This window comes from Bubalus bubalis, chromosome 14, assembly GCF_019923935.1.
Source record: "Bubalus bubalis isolate 160015118507 breed Murrah chromosome 14, NDDB_SH_1, whole genome shotgun sequence".
NCBI classification, from domain to species: Eukaryota; Metazoa; Chordata; class Mammalia; order Artiodactyla; family Bovidae; genus Bubalus; species Bubalus bubalis.
In genome coordinates, this window is record NC_059170.1 from 75849985 (window position 1) to 75871249 (window position 21265).

A 21265-nucleotide genomic window follows, 5' to 3' on the forward strand; every position below is an offset into this window, starting at 1 on the left:
GTTTTGACCCATCTATATGTATTAGTAGAGAGAGCAACTTTAGAAGATTGGTTAAAGAGTCTGGAAACAAAGAATGAATCAAAGTGACCAGACTTACAGCACATACCACCTTCAGAGTACCCAGAATAAGTTCCTACATCTGCTATGCAACTAATAAATATCAGCTGCATTATAATGGATATGGTAATATTGTTTTATATGATCAAGAAGACAAGAAATAAATATGATTTAAAAGTTCTGCAAGGCTATTTTTGTTTAGTGAAGAAGACAGGATATAAATATGATATGGTGGTGGTTTAGTCACTAAGTCGTGCCCGATTATTGTGACTCCATGGACTGTAACCTGCCAAGCTCCTTTGTCCATGGAATTCTCCAGGCAAGAATACTGGAGTGGGTTGCCATTTCCTTCTCCAGGGGATCTTCCCAAGCCAGGAATCAAACCCAGGTCTCCTGCATTACAGGCAGATTCTTTACCAACTGAACTAAAAGGGTAGCCTAAATATGATATAAAATCCTTATAATTATTTAACATTTATAATAATTGATTTCAATATTTATAATATTTCTACTTCCTATCAGAAAGCTCTGTCTACTTTCTGTCTGAAAGCCATATCTATTTTCTATTAGAAAATTATACTTAAAGTACATAAGACGCAACATACTTTTCTCTAAGTTCTTTCAAAAATATGATAGAAAGATTTGCTTACAAGGAACATATAACTATAACAAACAAAACTGTTAGCTTTTATTGCACTCAAAATTTTACATAAAGTAAAAATCAAGCAAATATAAAAAGATGTATGTCCCACTTTCAAAAAATATTTAGAAACGTTAACCCAGATTTTTTTTTTTAACATCAAACCTCTGTCATTTACGTTTTACTTGTTCCTTTCTCTTCTTTTGTCAACCAGTAAGCTTTGCTTTTTGTCAATAAGATATGATCCGATAAGCTTATTTCAGACTCGCCCCAGGGAAGTAGGGGAGGACAGAATTACAGGTGAGCACTTCAGAGTGACAAATCTGTTCCCTGGGCCACTGAAGAGACAAAGAGGAGCTGCTTGGGAGATGACTCACAGAGTCTTGCTTATATGTAAACACGAGAATTAAACTACCAGAAAGCTGCCTCCCAAACAAAATTGACTAATTTTTTAAAGTACCATTTTTAAAATCACATATCAATTCTATCCTCATTAAAAAAAAAAAAAACAATTTATTAAGGATAAAAGCCCACTAAAACATATTGGCAATATCTGTGTACTTTTAACAAGACTCATCAATTCTAGATCTTAATTTTTAAACACACATATGAAACCTAGCAAAGTATCTACAACTTTGTATCACTAATATATTTTAAATGTCAAACAAAAGGAATAAAAACTTACATCATGAAAGAATTATAAATGTTTTTAAATTCCCCAAATTTGAGGTTAATCACTTAGAGTATGAAGGAAGTGAAACAGAGGGGACCATAGACATCATTTATAACATATTTGTCATAAAAAATGGTCAGGAAATTTATTAAATAAGTAGATTTATATTCAAGATAATTTCCCATGATAATTTTTAACTTATTTTAAATAGATGGTATTGTAAAACATTCACTTAGTCCAAATCTAATTGATTAATAATATTTCATTCCTTAAAAAATTTTGCAGATAATCAATACATGCCAATTCTTAAGGGAAAAAATATCAATTGTAGTACATCTGCTTCTCCCAGACAGTGCCAAGGAAGAACAGTTTCCATGGTCATTTACATAAAACCATTTTTGAGTATAGTGAAAGTTTTGTAAGTGGCTCAGTTGTGTCCAATTCTTTGGGATCCCATGGACTGTAATCTGCCAGGCTCCTCTGTCCATTCCAAGCATGAAGACTGGAGTGGGTTGCCATTCCCTTCCAGACCCAAGGACTGAACCCTAGTCTCCCGCATTGCAGGCACGTTCTTTACCATCTGAGCCACCCCCTCAGTTTTTGATTCTACCTTAAATATGTTTCTTTCAACATTAAACATGTTTATGTGCTCAGTCACTCAGTCATGTCTGACTCTTTGACCCCATCGACTGTAGACCCCCAGGCTCCTCTGTCGATGGGATTTCCCAGGAAAGAATGCCAGAGCAAGTTGCCATTTCCTACTACTCTAGGGGCTCTTCCCCACCCAGAGATAGAACCTGTGTCTCCTCCATTGGCAGGCCGATTCTTTACCACTGCGCCACCTGGGAAGCACCAAACATATTTATGTACCCAAGTAACTTGGACTTTAGGAAAATATCAGTCTTAAAAGAGGTAACATCAAACACAAAGAAAATATAGAGATGGTTTAGAAATAAGATAAATCTCACAACAATTTCAGAAAACACTCCTCTCAGAAAATCTATTTGGGTACCTAAAATTAGTAACAATACTCCAGAAACAGTGAAACAATAAGATGGTTGGCAAGTTCTGACAGCTTTAGTGGATATTAACAATGAGCTATATAGAGAGGATCATGTGGCTCCAGGGAAATCCACATGTATGCTGCTGCTGCTGCTGCTGCTAAGTTGCTTCAGTTGTGTCCGACTCTGTGCTACCCCACAGACGGCAGCCCACCAGGTTCCCCCATCCCTGGGATTCTCCAGGCAAGAACACTGGAGTGGGTTGCCATTTCCTTCTCCAATGCATAAAAGTGAAAAGTGAAAGTGAAGTCGCTCAGTCGTGTTCGACTCTTAGCGACCCCATGGACTGCAGCCCACCAGGCTCCTCCGTCCATGGGATTTTCCAGGCAAGAGTACTAGAGTGGGATGCCACTGCCTTTTCCAATCCACATGTATGATAACTAATAAATACATATCTCAACAATTAGAGGTAAATTGATCTACTCTTTGTCAGTGAGAACTGACTATTGATCTGTTTTCAGTCAATGAGAACTGACTCACTGGAAAAGACTCTGATGCTGGGAAAGACTGAAGGTAGGAGGAGAAGGTGATGACAGAAGATGAGATGGCTGAATGGCATCACCAACTCGATGGACATGAGTTTGAGCAAGCTCCAGGAATTGGTGATGGACAGGAAAGCCTGGCGTGCTGCAGTCCATGAGATCACAAAGAGTCAGACATGACTAAGCAACTGAACTGATCTGGGCTCTTAGTAACTGTAAGCCATTCCTCCAAAGCTATGTTTTAAGTCATTTCTAAGAATAAGGAATTTGTCCCTTGATTTGTAATTAAGTCTCAGAACAAGACTTAGATACTATTATCTTCAGCTCTGAGCTTCCAGAACAGTACACAGAAGCATTTCTCAAATTGCTTCTTTCCCAAAGATAAACTGTTAAAGAACATAGCTTAATTTAACAGTAGTGGATTGCACCTTCTGAAGTGATCCTGGCCCTACTCATCACTATGAAGATAAAAAGCAACTATGTACAAGTTTCAGCTCTGTCTTGATAAGTAAGTGCTTTCTCAGATTTAATGAACCTTTACAATACCCTACTTTATTGAAGTCCATAATAGGAAAACGAGATGGGTCTCATATCTCCATCTTCATAAGAGAAAGAACTGAAGTTCTTTTCCCAGGGCCATACATAGTGTGTCAGAGGAAGCATTCATTCTCTGCTTCTCCAAGTTTGCTCCTTACAAGGTCCATTTTAGAAGTCTCTTTTTGCATTTTATATAAAAACAAAGTGAGAAGGGTGACAGGGCCTTAGGGAATGGCAGGGGTCAAGGACACAGCCTATATCAGCTGGAGTTGGATCATGCACCACCTGCATGGCCAGACATGGAAGCACAGAAAAGGGAAGAGAGTAAGAATCAGCAGGCTTTAGTTCTGCAATAGCCTCAGCCCATCACTTGTGGCCAGGTACTAATCTATTCTGAACCACAAGTCCTCCTCTTTCATGGGAGGTCAAAGGGGTGTTTTTTTCTCAGTTTTTTTTTTTTTTTTCCCAATCGTCTTTCTCCCAATCCCTAGCCTAAACTGTAGTAAGAGTCTAACTTGGATGTTGGGGAAAATAAGGGTGGATCAGAGGGTGGGCAGACAGGCAGGCAGGCAGGGAAATAACCACCTGATGTTTGCTTTGATTTCTGTTTCAAGTCCTGTAATGACAGATCTCACTCCAGTGCAGTATGTTTTGGAAACATACTTAAAAGGGATATGTGATTGTTTCTAGGTACATTTTAAGTATTGACTAATAAAAGGCAAATATCGGAACAGAAGAGCAGTTTAATTTAGCATTTTTAAAACCATTTAGTATTCTAAGGCATCTGTGACCTGCTATAATCTAATTATTTCTCCAAAACCCTTTGGAATTGTTCAGAACAATGTGGTACAGTTTCTAACTGGTGCATTAAACATCTGGCCTGACTTCACAGAGTTGCAGATAGCTGAATGTGCACTCTCTATATATTTTATTAACATCCCATAGGCTCATGTTAAAATGTAGTACTGATGGGTCCTGACTTGCATCACTACCTGTTGACAGGAAAAACTGGGCTAGACTTGAGAAGGTCTACAAATAGAAAAAATCTTTTAAAGATGTTTTGGTAATTTAAATAGAAATTTTGGCTTAAAAAAAAAGAAAAGAAGAAGAGCGGCTTCAAGTTTATAAATTTATAAAACATGCCCAAGTTTCAACATGCCAAATCCTCTAAAAATGAGCTAATCTCCAGCATCCATTCCTTCCTTCTCAAACTAACAGTATCCAATTGTCTTCCAGATCAAACTCGGTCCTCCATTCTCAGCCACGTGTTTGAGTGGGGTTAACCCTACCTATAGCTCTCACAGCAGGACTAAGCTCACCAACATACCCCACTATCTTCCTATAATAGGTTCAGGAATGAACAGTGTGATCAAGTTTAAAGAAATGAGAAAGAGTGAATCATACATCTGTGTGTGTGTAGGAGCTTCTGGAGGTGGCCTATCTTCCCTTGAGCACTGTAATATGGGAATGTGACATGTGGAATTGTCACTGCCTAGGGGGAAAGCCTGGAGCTGCCAAGGATCCGACGTATACGGCCCTAGGAGGCTACCAACACTGGGAAAGGCAGCGCTAGAGAAAAACTGTATTCTTGTTGACGTATTTCAAGCCACTGTATCGAGTCACCTGAAGCCAGACCATACATTTGAACTTCTCAGTTTCATGGACCAACAGATTTCTAATCATTGATTAGATAGTAAGGCTTGAGCTTTCCATCACTTGCAACCAAAAACATCTTTACTGGTAATAAGCACAAGGCATTTTCATATACCAAAAGCCTAAGCTGATTTTGTTGGTTGGTTTGTTTTTCACACAACTTTGAAGACTTTATTCTCAGGAAGAGGGTGAGGGGAAGAAAAATCGTCAAGAATTTCTTTCTAAGACCTAAGGAAGCTTTAATACATTTTAAGATTAAATTTTAAATATCATAGTTGGAGGTCTGGGGGTCATCTAGTCCTACTAGCTTCTTTGACAGGGAACTTTAAGGAATTTGTATACAGTGAATGAAGGAACGAGTGAATGGGGTAGCTTAAGTCTAGGCAGGTTGGAAGGCCTGAATTATTCCATTTCCTCTGGGAGCTGTTTATGAAAGAGGTTTGGTGGTGGTTGTTTTCACATGGATACAAAAGTCAACAGCAGAGCCTGGGAAACCTGATTTCCAAATCCAACTTCCTCCGCCCTCCATCAGGGAACATCTCATAACCTTTCAAAAAAACAGAAAAATGCAAAGTTCATCGACATGATCGGCTTAGATAATCCGACAGTTTTCAAAGCACAATATGCTAATTAAGCTCATATTCCAGCCAGTTGTTCACCATCTGAAATTCATTTTCTCATGTACAGTGTTAGATTCACTGGCTAACCCATAAAACTGCACAAAATGCAAAAAAAAAAAAAAAAGAAAATGACAAATGCCTTTTCAACCCAAAGTATCTACTAGTTCTAAATCCTAGGGACATGGGACTGTGAAATGCATGAAGACAACAGGAAAAAAAAAAAAAAAATCAACAGGGAAATATACTATTTGCTCACTTCCTTGCTCATTTCCTGGCTACATAGAACTACTACCTCAAAGGGGGATTTTGAAGTGTGAAAAAAACATGTCATTGGTCCTCTCTGACCTCTCTTCGTGCTTCCTTCTACCACTTCTTAATGTCTCCTTTTTCCAAGTGCTCAGATGCCCTCATCTCAATACTGGCAGTTACCACTCATTTGGTACTTACTGTAAGTCAAGTACCGAGCTAATGATTTCAGAAAGATTTAGTAATTTGTCTACAGTCAAGTGGTAAAGCCAAGATGGAGCCCAGATATGCTAGACTGTGAGCCTAAAGGGCTTCTCACTGAAAAGTGCCTGCCTTCCTTCCCCTCCTACTGGGACAGCCGTCCCCTTACTGCAGTTCATCTCCCTTACGTAACGAAGGAGGAGAGGAAAGCAACCTGAATTAACTCAGAGAAACTCAGTCTTTTCAGAGGCGGCACATTTTATTTCAAAAGGGGTACATATTATTACAAGTTCACCTCCAACTGGCAGAATTTCAGACAGCTGATAAGAGCAAAAAGTGAAAAAAAAAGAACGAAAACGAAAACAAATGGAAGCAGCAAAAGGGCATATGTTTTTGGACGGGGTAGGCTGATGGAAGCTATCCAAGACTTGGCCTTCCGAGTTAGTGCCTTTAGTTCAGTTTACATTTTTTCATAATCTCTTGCCCCTTCTACATTTTAATCCACATCTTAAAAAAAAAAAAAGCAACAATACATAATTGGCATTCAATAAATCCCTGCTGCCTTTATTTGCCATGTGGTGAACCAAAGCCCAGAGCAGATAATAAGTCATATTCTGAATGGCAGACGAGGGAATGGAAACCTCAGATCTCCTAACTCCCAGGCCAATGTCTTTTGGATACTGATTACCAAAACTGTCCATTTATCTTTCTTTTCTGTTTAAGGTCTGCCTGAATGGAGATAAAACTGATTAAACATGGCTATAAAACCATAGGAATTTGGTTAGGCAAAAAGTTCTTTTTAAATATAATCAACTCCCAACTGAAAATAGCTTCTAGAAAGAATTATTTCATAAAACAGTTTAACCCATGTGTTTATTTTGTAGTAGCAGAAAAAGAAATCCATCCTTTAGCTGAGAGATTATCTTTAGTGCCACCTCCCTTTCCTCTAAACATACAGCAGCTGCATCTCAATTCAACTTTTGCTACCTAACATTTCTAAGAAATTGGCTTTTCAACAAACATTAGAATTCTACACCTCCTGTATTTATTGGGTCTGCCCTCAGAGGCCAGTAAAAGTGCAATCATAGAACAATAGAGGTCAATATACCTCTTATCAAGAGTTCCCCTTCTACTGTGATACCATTCATTCTCGGAGAGGAACTCAGAAGGCCAAACTGCTATCAAAGAGGCATGTAAATAGATAAACTAAACTAATGAAGAGACCATAATCAAATAGTCCTGGGAAAGACAATTAGCTAGCCTCCTTCAGAAACCAACACTCACAGAAACTTTTAGAAAGCACAAAGGAGAACCTCTGAGAATAAAGCAGACAATATGAGTTTAAGGATACTGCCCTCCAGGTAAATAGAAAAGCAAAATTCTTCCCAATGACGTTAAAAAATGAAATGCACTTAGTGGAAAACGTATGGGCCTAAAGTAACTGTTATTCAAACAGTAGAAACCAGTCTATGAAAATCAAAATTGAAAATAGAAAGTCTATAATTCTGCTAATTAGATATTGCATTGCCCAAAGTTTGCTCATATACATAAATTAAAATACAACCATTTGAATACAAGTAAAACTATTTCTGAAAGGTTTTTCTTTCTTCTATGTTTGCATCTTAAGTCTGTATCTCAACTCATGTTCAAAGCAAAAACATATCAGAAAGAAAACTACTCTATTTAATTTTTCAAAACCTTTTTAGTTTAGGAAGAGTCCCTTTAAATATGAAAAATCTATCTACTAGGCTCTAAAGAGATGTACAAATAATTTGGGGAGTATATGAAAAATAGTTTCACTTTCTAAAACCAACACATACAAACAATAACTTACTCATTACCTCCAGGGGGGAAAAAAAAAACAACTAGTTATCTTTTTTTTTTCTTTTACCCTTGTGGAATTCCTGTTTCCTTCCCTTAAATCAATCAGTTATTTATTTGAACCTGCTTTCTATTCATTTGTTGAATAAATATTCACTGTGGGGGCGACTAGCCTTCACATTTATAGCATTATTTTAACTAGTCAACAATGAAAATATGATTTTGCTTAACTCCTTTCTAACACAGACAGCTTGAAAATAAAAATAACCCGTGTCTTTCTACTGTAACACATAGTCTTCTAGCAGCCTTGCATTTTTCATAAGCTTGCTACCACCACCCTGCTCTAGTCAACTTCAGCAGAGGCTGCAATCCCCAACGGCCACCTACCAACCAGTGGCATCCCAGCCCCGTCAGCCTCATTCTGGCTGCTCTCACCCCCTCTAGCGTCGGCAAAGCTCATCTGTCTGATCCCCGAGTTACCTCACTGAGCGCGAGCTCAGCGAAGTCCTGCCCATCTATGACATCACCCCCTTCTTCAACCACTGCGAGGTGAAGCTTTAACTTCAGACTTGGAGGTGGGCTGTGCAGCAAACTGAAATGCTGGCCCCCACTTGCTCCTCAGTGGAGGAGTGATCCTAACGGCACCGGCTCAGCCTGCAGCTGCCGTGGGCTTTGTGTGGACTGGATTCCGAGCTGGGCAGAGGGGGAGGGTTATTACTCCAGTTCCCAGGCAGTGGAATTACAGCTAGAGCAGCAGGATATATGGGATTGCTTTTTCTCATCTTCCTGGTAAGTGTTTCCCATGTTTTTCCTTATGATTGTCCCAGAAAGTTTGCTCGGTTTTACTCTCTAGAAAAGAATGGCTTGGTATCATGAGGCATCCAGATACGAACGTTTGCTCTGTCACCAGGACGAGCAGTGTGTGTGCATGCAAGCCAGCAAGGAAAAATTGGACTGTAACAGCCAAATGCAAGAAGTTTCTTGAAACCTTTCTTTCATTAAAGAAAGAAAAATAATGATAAATGGCTATCTTATGTCTCGTGTAGTTGCTATTTGAAAAGAGGCTTATGGAAAATGATAAGTTGGAAAGTTAAATGTTAAAGAACACAAGGCAGATTTTTTTCACAGAGAGGAAAGTGAAAGGTCTAGCTAACTTGGCGTGTACTGTATGTGTGGTATGATCACCAATTGCTGTTTTTATAACTGTGAAAGAAAATCAATAATCCCTCAGCCCACGAGTACGCAGTACATGAAAAGCATACATCTTGCTCACAGCTAGCCCAGCTACTCCTGGAGACTTAAGTGCCTCTGCAAGGATTAACAGCTACACCTAGATTTTAAAGCTTGCACTGCTGTCCTGCCAGAGCTGCTTCAAGCATTCCAGGCTTGCAAATCTCAACTAGTGAATTCAACTCAGAGGAAGGGGAAACTCTCTTACAAACCATATCCCCTCTCCAGCAGAACGCCAAAATCCATTGCTCGGGCAAATGTGGTATGTGACTAGCATAGTAATTGGCAAAGTCTACTCAGAAAAACTAACAAAGCTCAGCCTGGAAGCTAAGCCTGATGTATGCAGGGATTTCAGGGTGGCAGGGGGAAAAATGAGTAGAGCCTCATCAAGTGGGATACTCAAGAGTATCCATTCACTTGCAACTTATAATAGGAAAATCTTACATTGAAAGAAATATTTTCATACCACAAAGCTTTCAAAAACTACCTAAACGTATCTACTCAAAAAAATTTTTTTTCAGTGAATTAGATCTGAAACAAAATGGTTGAATAGAAATAAAGAGTGCAACAGGCCTATATTTTCTCAACATCTGGGGGTTTGATTGTTATTTACTTCCTGAGAATGAAAAAGGGAAAAAAAGCCTTGATATGTGCCAATTATAGAACCAAATTCTCTAACGGTTTTAACAATTATCTATTTTAAATTTTCTTAATAAATCGATCCGCTCTAAAATGCACACATATGTTCCCTCATTAGGGAAACAATATGAATAAAGACACTATCATAGTGCATAGGCTGAGGCTATGCCTTTCATTTATACCCAGTCACACAGGAATATCCTAACCAGCATAAACATAAAGAATGAATTTGTTTTCAGACAGGACCTCAGAGTCACAGATGACTGATACCCATCTCTTTTGAAATGAGGAAAGAAAGAAATTAACCTTTTAAAAGTACTACAAAATATTAATGTTACCGCTACTACCAATATTAATAATAATATGCCAGGTTTTAATCTGTAAGAAGATTAAATCAGAGATATGCCACTTAGTTTGCAGATATATGTGTGTATACAATGTACACACACACACACACACACACACATATCTAGATATATTAATTAGCCTGAAATAAAAAAACAGGGTTACAAAAACATGATTGCATGTATTTAAACAGGAAAATCACATCTAATTTCTTTTTTAAATAGAACACTGCCAAAATATATCAAACCCAAGATTCAGCAAAGATATTATTGAATGAATAAACATAATGAATTCATTAATATTGTATATAATACTGTATAATACTAATTATCAGTTATTAATTGTGCTGTATAATACTGTTATTAATTGGGCTTTTCATCCCCCCCCCCCCATTTTAAATCGATTATGTTTAGGTTCAGAATGCCCAATTAAACACTTCCTAAACATTAACATCTGTGAAATATATAACTGGGCAGCAAGTAAAGTTTTTTTCAAAAAGAAGAAAAACAGTAAGAAAATTTGTCATAACTGAATGTGGCAGTAAAATAGAAGGTATGTTTCTTTTGCTTCCAAGTGTTAATTAAGGAGCCTCCAATTCTATCAAAACTTTTTCAGAGCTAAATGAAGCGGTGTGAAATAAATTTGGTTGAAATCTTGTGGCTGTCAGACTTTGTTAGCAAGCTATTAATTATCTTTACCCCAGTTTCTTCTCTAGCCTATATTGCCCAATCAAATAGAAACTCCAATTACATTCAGCATCTCTTGCCTAGGGACACAAGACCCTAATGAACACTCAGTGTCTCCAGATGAAAAATACAATTATCAGCTTTAAACACACAAGTGCACTGCAGACAGATTTGTCTCTGCTTTTCTTGGCCACATACCCTAAGGCTTCCTCCTCTTTCTGGATTATTTTGAACAATTTTAAACCCAACAAAAATCAGTAGCAGAGGACTTGCCTTGCATTAATATTATATGAATGTTTCTTCTTTATGTTTTTATTTCTGATATGCCAATGTTCATACCAATATTAGATTAAATCTGATCATCCAGAAAAAAAAAAAAAAAAGGTTTAAAACTAGCCATTTCAGTGGTTAACTTTTCCCCCTATTTTTAAGGTGGGTGGGCTACATAACAAAGAACGTGTTTAATGCCATGATCCAAGACTAACTTAAAAATTCTGAATTAACTCCCTTAAATATTCTTTTATTCAATCAGTTCATTGTAATAGCATTATAACTAATTGCTGAAAGTCAAATGAAGGCCAGCATAAATGAAGCCAACGAGGGAAATAAGATTCAATAAATTTTTCAAAGGTTGTAATTTCTCCGCTTCTTTCCCCTCACTCCCTCTTCCCTCCCACCCCCACCTTGTGCCCCCGAGGCCTTCACTGTTCTCAACGGGAGGCTTTGTTGTAATTAAACCAGAGGAAAAGTGGCCGGCAGCAGCCAACATCTGACTTGCGGCTTCTGAAAGCTGTGTTCTGGTAGAGTGTACCACCCCCCAGCGGGCAAAAACTCTACAGTAAATCTCTCAGCAGTATTAATTCTCCAAAGTGCAGTTTTCTCTTCAGAGCATAAAAAGGACCTTTTGTCAACTCTTTCTAACATTCCACCATTTCAAAAATTTATCACAAGTCAACAAACAAATTTCTAACTAAGAGATAGTCTGTAAATGTCTCCTGGAAAAAGCCTTCTGCCTCTTAACAACCAAAACAGAAATATACATTTCAGAAAGCATTTTCCAGTTTCAGGATGCAGATCAACATCACTGACTTTGGTAAAACATCACATTAAAAAAACAAATTGAAAGCCATGTTTATATTGCATAGGAGAGCTGGTTTCAGGATTTTGATGTCTGTTGACAAGAGAGCTAGAGAAAACAGATTTTAAGTAAAAAAGAACAAAACTTTAAGCAGCAGCTAAAGTTGCATTTGTTTAACATACGCATAATCTCTTTCCTAGCCCCCCAAATCAAGTGTCAGGAATGCATAAAAAGCTCTCTCCAGGTATTAGTCTGCTTAAATGCAAGAAAGGAGAAATTGCTCTCTCTGATGAGACAATGACAGCTTTTGTTCTTTATTCTTTCACTTTTCACGTGCACAAGTTACCGTGGCAACTTTGAAAAGAAAACCCAGAGACCACATTTGGTTAAACCCCATTTTTAAAGTGCGCCACTGAACTGTGGATTGATCAGTTTATGTGCTGATGATTTTCGTCCTCTTTAATGGTTTAAATCAGCAATACTCAACTCTGACATGAAAAAAAAAAAAAAGGATATTTTTTATGATTATGGATGTTATCATTTTCCAGCCCAGTGCATGGCACACAGCAGACCTAAATATTTGTTGTATTAGAGTATGGAAACTTGACTATTAGAAACTTAAAGCATATCAAGCAAATTGTACTCACCACACTGAAGAAGGAATATCAGGCTCACAGTGGGAAAATGTTTGCAGTTTAACAAGGATAAGCGTAATTTTAATTGCAATTGCCTAAAAGTCAATGCAAACTTAAAGCTTGTTCCCTGCCCCAAGCTCTCAACTGCTCACTTTTACCAACCTCTAAATTAATCTCTTATTCATTCTTACAAGCCATGGTTCTCTAACTTATTTAGTTTGGCTTAATATCATGTAAGGAAACAGGCTTCACTATGATGAAAGATAACATCCCAGTTTCCCTTTTTGTTTTAAGGATGCTTGATTTAACTTTACAAGCCAAAATAAATGAAGCAGAATTAGATTCATTTATCACAAACCTATTGGGGAAAAGAACCTGTAACACAAAAGGAGAAAGTGAAAATCCTTTGCTTTAGAACTTTCATCCCCTATTTGCATAAAAGAAACAAATCTTCTAGGCTAGAAATAGTCTGGATAAAACCAAGTAAGGAAAGGCACACTTGCTTCCCTCCCTCTCAGCAAACCCTTCAGACTTCATGACTCTCAAGAGGAGAGTTAGAGGTCCTTCTGCTTGCCTGGCATTAAACAAAAGAATTGGAACTTTCCTGAAATCTGATGATCGTGGAAAATTTAACTACCAGACAGGCTGCTTAGAAAGCATTTTGCTGTCACTACCAACTAATCTGATATACTCCAGTTTTTCAGTTTAACCATACACATAGGTTATTTGAAATACTATTTGTCGTTGCAAAGACTTAACATTCAGAGGTTGATCATTTTGTAGAGCTTTCTAGCAGCAGTTTAAGCCTTCATAAATAAATTAGTTTCCTAATACTCTAAATTATGATTGTATAAATTCCAGTACCCAAAAATATTTACAGACTTGGATAAATTTGAGGAATCATGTATTTTCTTCAGTCTCAAGGTTTTACTCAAAATAACGCAGTTAACTTCGATTAAAAGTTCTACATACTTTTCCACTTTTAAATTTAATATATTTAAAAGTCCCCAGATAGTTTAGAGACCATGATGTGAGGCAAATCATTAAAAACAAACTAAAATCCCCAAACTCTCTACTCAATTTAAGATTTTATTTTAGAGCAATGATTTCATATCAAAAATCAATTTAAATCAAAGGGACAAATAAAGGATTTAGGAAGTTAGCACTATGAACATATAATCTTAATATAAATGATCAAAACATAAGAAATATCAAATGCCTTTCCATCTCAAACATTCCCACCTCCAAAATAGTAACACAGAAGGAATCATATAAACATATAGACTGCCTCATGTTCTTGACTATAAATACCAGTATTCTATTCAGATACAACTTGTTCAATTATATTAGTTTTCTTAAAATATCTCAAAATGACAGCATCCTTATCTATTTACATACTTCTTTTAAGTGTATCATGGAAATCAATTGGTGACTTTTCATGGATGTGATTACATTATAAATGTGTTTTTAAAAATCCATATTTTTTAATTTATAAAAAGAAATTGATAGGAAGATCCATATTATAAGTTTGATTTACCAGTACGGTGATTATGTTTTTCTTTTTGCTACAGTTCTAAATGCTATATACTTAAGTAATGATATGATTTTTTTTTTTTAACTTTAAACATTCCTTTAAGTAACCAGGGCTCCATTTATGCTTTCCCCCAAGTTACCCCATTAACAATATTTTTCTAAAAGATCGATTCCTTTTTGTTCAGAAGTAATGGCCTCTTTCAAGCCTATGCAGACATAAAGCCTCTGAAGTCGACGTTGTGGAAACCTGGCCACAGTGTTCATGCCAGTGGGGGTCATTTTTTTTTTCCTCAGTCACATTCAACTACAATGTCTCTATGTGCATGTATACGTAGAGCCAGCTCAGAAAGAAGGAAGTCTAAACATGGGAGCAGAGCTGCTTATTTCAGATGGAAAGACCATTACAGCTTCTAATATGCAAAATAAAACAAATCTCTTTAGCACTATAGTTTTTAAATATAAAAAGGCAAGAGAAGACATAAGATATGAAACAAAATCACGCATGCATTGGACTGTTTGAGTAAAGGGAGTAGGAACTTGTGAAGGAATCTTCATTTTTGAAAGAGTATCCTCTCCAGAGAAATATGTTTTGTATTTTTGCCTTTTGTTTTAATGCAATCTGGGGAGAAGAGAATGGCATTTTCCAAGAACTGAATGAGATTTTAGGCTGTCTGTTAATCCCACGTTATTACCACCATTGTATTCATGGCCATGTGAGTTTGCACATCAAACAGAGCAGAGGAAGCAGTTTCACACATGTAAAACTAAACAAACAAAAATAAATTAATCTTCCTTTTCATACCAGTGTAGAATATTTTTTCTTTCTCTGGTTTGAAAATGTAAAAACCAATACATATTAAATTTTGAATTGGTAAAAACCTTACACTTCAGCTACCAGCTTTATCTCTGCTTATCATTATGATCATCACCTTGTACATACTCTAGGCTGACCAACAACTTCTAACTTCCATTCATCAGATTCATCTTCTCAACTTTAAAGTGTGTCCTGGTGTAGGAGAAATGCCTGGCTATTGGCAACCGTTTAAGCAGGTTCTCTGTGCGATTTTTATAATGGTTTTAATTAGTTTTTAATGCAATTTAACAAAAGTAACTGTTTCCTAAATTGCTTTAAATTTTTTTCTTAAATTTACCAAATTGTTTTATATGTTGAATAATTTTCAAGCTTAGAAAACATTTGACAGAAGATACTTTTTAAAATAACATTGTAATTATTAATTTCACAGCTTGGTTTTCCATTTTCACGTACCAAGAAAGCAAAAGTTCAAGAAAATACTCCACTGAAATTCAACAATAATGAGCAAAGCCCTAAAGGCATTACTTGTAAAACCTCACATTAAGCAATACATCACTTAAACTTTCCTCTGTGGGCACTTTGCAATATTCACTAGAGACTACTTTATCCATCTGCTAACTGCTATTTCTACTTCACGTTTCCTAAATAATAAATTAAATGTATCTGTAATTTTTTTCAGTTTCCTTCTGTTAATTCAGTCTATGATAGTGTTGATATCTGGTGACAAATTAAAAGAATCCGAATTTTCAATGAGAGCCAGAAACACAAATCTTGGTCTTATTTAAAATTCACTTTGAGTACTGTTTGAATTCTGGAACAGATGCTATCCTTGTTGGATGCAAGGTAATTACTGAGGGAGAAACAAATTGCTTCTACTTTTAGGGTCAAATATTTCCATGATACCCTAATGTACCTTACTTGTATAGAAAGTCCCTGAGTAGGTAACTTTACATAACAGATACTGAAACTACCCACCTCCCCTGTCCACCCCCCAAAATCTTCATGCATATTAGATAATGGACAAAGCAGCCATCCTTAAACTCATGAGTCTCTTTGGTCAAGCTGTAAGCGTCTTTCAGAAGTTAAAAAGATAATCTTTGGAAACTGACACGTTCTTGTTTGCACCTTGAGAGAAATACCTTGTCAGGTTTTGATATGCTTTCCTAATGGTCATTACAAGGAGACAGACTGAAATAGTGTCCTTTCTGTTCCAAATACAGTTTCTCAAGTTTAGTTTGTTAAAAATTGTATTCTTCTCAAAAAATGTTATGACTTGAACTTCTACACTGCCTTTGGCCAAGAATACCTGAGTAACTAGAGTTTCAAGATCATCAATTAGCCTTTAGAAATAGTTCTAAGGAGGAAGGTTGTAGTGCCCATATTCCACAATAGGGAAAATTGAGGCCTGTAGGAAGAATTAAACAAGACACTGAGCAAATCAAAAGAAAACTTCTAACCCTTTTCAACTCTTTAAATTGTAGACTATACGACTTTGTTAAACTATGTTCAGAAATATCTAAAAAGTTATGGCATTTCATTAAAAAAAATCCTAGTTGTGGCTTTGCTTACCTCTTTCGTGTACTTATTTTCTTTTTTTTTGCACACTTTATCATTTTATACAAGATATAAAAGAGAAATTTTAAAGACTGGCCTGACCTGAATTCAAAATCCATAGAAGAGGCTTATTGCCTTTTGCATAAAGCTTTGCTTCTGTGTTTAATTCAAAGTCATACTAGCAGTCAGTTCACAACTGAAATTATTTTGTGACAAACTCAACTTTGGCTCCCACTTTATTTATATAGAAAAATGGGAAATAAAAGAGAAAGAGGTCATCTTATCCCTTTTCAACAGCTACTATGATGAAAGATGTTGCCTAAAGAAAGAATTGAAGCTAAATTTCTAGGAAATGTCTCTAGTATGTTAAAGTTCTTTGTTAATAGCTGATTAAAACATTTTACTTTCACAGGAGATGCTCAGGTCCAGTATATTTCAAGGAACAGAAATATAAAGGAAATCTAGCATGCTTCCATTTTTCCCATGAAGAATATTTGAATTAAGTTTTCTTTACCTCTTGAAAGAATACCTGTTCTTGCATAACCTGTGACTGCACCAGATATTCTGAGAAAGCAGCAAGAAGCAAAAGCTGGAAATAGCTATTTCACAGCAGGTAATCATACCTCAGGATATAGCTACTGTACAAAGTTTATACTTGGATAATCCTGGATGGGAATAAAGGTGGGGGGTAACTGTTACTGTACAGGCCTTAGCATCATGAATGGCTTTCTTCATGAGGATCTGAAGTTACTATCTCTGACCACATTGCACAGAAGAGCCAATAAGAATTTCAAAGAGAGCAATTTCCACTAAGGGAATTAAGCTACACAAAAGGAACCTTCACACAGAAACTCTATAAGAAAGGAAAAAAAAATAGGAAACCATGTGCTCTACACAGTAACAGGAAACTGAATTGTTTCTGGTCCCTACTTTAATGAGCTTGCCCACCACGCTGAACCGCAGCTGGAATGTTCATTGACAACAGCAAGCCTGATCTGGAGGTGTGTGCGGCATAGAATAAACAGTGAAGAACATTTCCAAGGACTAAACAAGAGTTTATAAGTCCCAGCCCCTCACCAGGAAAATAATATATGTGCATTGGATTTTCACTCACGCAAAATTTACTCACATCGTTCAATAAGGTAGGAAAAATATTAAAGTCTTTTCTTTTCATGCCTGAAATTATAAAGGCTACCTAATACCTAAAGGTGCAGAAGAAATTATATTACATACTAGATAAGTATAAATCTATAATTCTCCACCCATGGAGAAAGGTGAATCATATTTTAGATTAGAACTTGAAGAAAGATAAATACATTGTGAAAACATGTTATGAGCTAGAATATAATGAAAGATGTTCATAAACCCATTTAACTATGTACTACAAAACATACAGTAAAATAGGAAAAAAAGAATTTAACATGAAATGGAATTTTCCACTTAGATAAGATAGATGTATTAGCTATATAAATCTTTTCTTCCCCAAAGTAAATAAAAACAATTCCTTCTTATTTTTGTGCTGGAAATGCCTATCTCACAATGTCTAATATTAATAATCAAAGAAAAATAACATCAATAATCAAAGCAAACAATTGACTTAACTGGGATTCAGGACCTCCAGAAGTGTGTAACTATTCCTGAATAGTATGAGAGTAGATTTTTTTACTGCACATTTCTATACTTCTACAGTTTACCATGTAAAAACCAGGTATAAAATTTTGGTTTTTAAGAATAGTAACATTATTATCTTTAAATATAACAAATCATATTCCTATGTGTCAATTCATTATGAATATTAAGGAAAAATTAGAAATCAGACTAGCTTGGCCAACGGTCACAAAATTGACATAAAGTGCTATGAGAATGCTTTAAAACATTCAATAAAACTATATTAAACTTTCAAAGTCAAATAGATTTGGGACAAAATACTTCTAATACCAGAAATATTTAAGGTAAAAATATTGTATGATTATGTTCATGGCTAGCTAGCATGCAAAAAAAAAAAAAAAACCTCAGCATGCAAGAAAAAAATTAACTAATAAAAGTGATTATTAGACGTTTCAATGTTCACGTCTATTTTGAATTCTATTTTAAGTATGCTGGTCTGACGGTTTTCTGTTGCCTTTTTTTTTTAAACTCACCCCACTTTAGGGCTCTGAAACTACCTTGTGTAAAGACCTCAGCACTGCTGACCATGATCAGCCCAGCCTGGAGCATCTTCCTCATTGGGACTAAAATTGGGCTGTTCCTCCAGGTGGCACCGCTATCAGTTATGGCTAAACCCTGTCCATCTGTGTGCCGCTGCGATGCCGGTTTCATTTACTGTAACGATCGCTTTCTGACATCCATTCCAACAGGAATACCAGAGGATGCTACAACTCTCTACCTTCAGAACAACCAAATAAATAATGCTGGGATTCCATCAGATTTGAAAAACTTGCTGAAAGTAGAAAGAATATACCTATATCACAACAGTTTAGATGAATTTCCTACCAATCTACCAAAGTACGTCAAAGAGTTACATCTGCAAGAAAATAACATAAGAACCATCACTTATGATTCACTTTCAAAAATTCCCTATCTGGAAGAATTACATTTAGACGATAACTCTGTCTCAGCTGTTAGCATTGAAGAGGGGGCATTCAGAGATAGTAACTATCTCCGGCTGCTTTTCCTGTCTCGTAATCACCTTAGCACAATCCCCTGGGGTTTGCCCAGGACTATAGAAGAGCTCCGCTTGGATGATAATCGCATATCCACCATCTCATCACCATCTCTTCAAGGTCTCACTAGCCTAAAACGCCTGGTTTTGGATGGAAACCTGCTGAACAACCATGGATTAGGTGATAAAGTTTTCTTCAACCTAGTCAACTTAACAGAACTCTCACTGGTACGGAATTCCCTGACTGCTGCACCAGTAAACCTTCCAGGCACAAACCTGAGGAAGCTTTATCTTCAAGATAACCATATCAATAGGGTGCCCCCAAATGCTTTTTCTTATCTGAGGCAGCTGTATCGACTTGATATGTCCAATAATAACCTAAGTAATTTACCTCAGGGTATCTTTGATGATTTGGACAATATAACACAGTTGATTCTTCGGAACAATCCCTGGTATTGTGGGTGCAAGATGAAATGGGTACGTGACTGGTTACAATCACTACCTGTGAAGGTCAATGTGCGTGGGCTCATGTGCCAAGCCCCAGAAAAGGTTCGAGGGATGGCTATCAAGGACCTCAATGCAGAACTATTTGATTGTAAGGACAACCCGGTTGTAAGCACCATTCAGATAACCACCGGGACGCCCAATACAGTGCATCCTGCTCAAGGACAGTGGCCAGCTCCTGTGACCAAACAACCAGACACGAAGAACCCCAAACTCACTAAGGATCAACGAACCACAGGGATTCCAGCAAGAAAAACAATTACCATTACTGTGAAATCTGTCACCTCTGACACAATTCATATCTCTTGGAAACTTGTCCTACCTATGACGGCTTTAAGACTCAGCTGGCTCAAACTGGACCACAGCCCAGCGTTTGGATCTATAACTGAAACAATTGTAACAGGAGAACGCAGCGAATACTTGGTCACAGCCCTGGAGCCTGATTCACCCTATCGAGTCTGCATGGTTCCCATGGAAACCAGTAACCTCTATCTATTCGATGAAACTCCTGTTTGTATTGAGACTGAAACTGCACCCCTTCGAATGTACAACCCTACAACCACCCTTAATCGAGAGCAAGAGAAAGAACCTTACAAAAACCCCAATTTGCCACTGGCTGCCATCATTGGCGGGGCTGTGGCCCTGGTGACCATTGCCCTGCTCGCTTTGGTGTGCTGGTACGTTCATAGGAATGGATCCCTCTTCTCACGGAACTGTGCGTACAGCAAAGGGAGGAGAAGAAAGGACGACTATGCGGAAGCTGGCACCAAGAAGGACAACTCCATCCTGGAAATCAGGGAGACTTCTTTTCAGATGTTACCAATAAGCAATGAACCCATCTCAAAGGAAGAATTTGTAATACACACCATATTTCCTCCTAATGGAATGAATCTGTACAAAAACAATCACAGTGAAAGCAGTAGTAACCGAAGCTATAGAGACAGTGGTATTCCAGACTCAGATCACTCACACTCATGATGCTGGAGGACGTGCAGCAGACCATGTTTCGGTTTTTTTAAACCTAAGGAAGGTGATAGTAGGAACCCTGTTCTACTGCAAAACACTGGAAAAAGAGACTGAGAAAAAGCAATGTACTGTACATTTGCCATATAATTTATATTTAAGAACTTTTTATTAAAAGTTTCAAATTTCAGGTTACTGCTGCGATTGATGTAGTGGAGATGCCTGAACACAATTCTATATTTTAGTATTTTTTAGTAATTTGTACTGTATTTTCCTTGCAAATATTGAAGTTATAAACCATTTACTTTGTGTTCTACTGAGTAAGATGACTTGTTGACTGTGAAAGTGAATTTTCTTGCTGTGTTGAACAATCAGGACTGCATTCACATGAGATCCTTGTAGTATAAGCACAGGCCATTTTTCACTTTGGTATTAATAAAATGTAAAAAAAAAAAAAAAAAAAAACTGGCTGAATGAGAAAAATTAAATTTCAAAAAGTAGTTATGAAATAATGTTCCAACTATTAAATTTGTATTCCAGTGGTATTCAGTAATCAAAATATGTGAAGTAATGGGCAATATCAGACTTGCTGCATAGCTCCATTTTTATGCTAAGTAAATTAGACCTCCTT

At 36.9% G+C, this 21265-nt stretch overlaps 2 protein-coding genes across 7 annotated transcripts in view; one reads left to right on the forward strand and one right to left on the reverse strand.

The window, feature by feature from the left end:
• Window positions 1–21265, reverse strand: part of MACROD2 (mono-ADP ribosylhydrolase 2) — a 2318987-nt gene that overhangs the window by 1949163 nt on the left and 348559 nt on the right. The gene's annotated exons all lie outside the window — the stretch shown is intronic.
• Window positions 8532–21099, forward strand: FLRT3 (fibronectin leucine rich transmembrane protein 3). Of its 4 annotated transcripts, XM_044928282.2 has the most exons (4): window positions 8533–8780; window positions 10619–10757; window positions 16918–17647; window positions 18657–21099. In XM_044928282.2, the coding sequence occupies exon 4, from the start codon at window positions 18700–18702 to the stop codon at window positions 20647–20649; it is 1950 nt and encodes a 649-aa protein (XP_044784217.1). In that variant the 5' UTR covers window positions 8533–8780; window positions 10619–10757; window positions 16918–17647; window positions 18657–18699; the 3' UTR covers window positions 20650–21099. The 4 variants fall into 4 exon arrangements, with proteins under 4 accessions (XP_044784218.1, XP_044784217.1, XP_006051375.1 ...); XM_006051313.4 differs by lacking the exon at window positions 10619–10757; XM_006051312.4 differs by lacking the exon at window positions 10619–10757 and having other exon boundaries at window positions 16918–17118.

Coding starts and splice junctions, on each gene's coding strand:
- FLRT3 (XM_044928283.2), top strand. CDS start 18,700: ATGATCAGCCCAGCCTGGAGCATCTTCCTCATTGGGACTAAAATTGGG.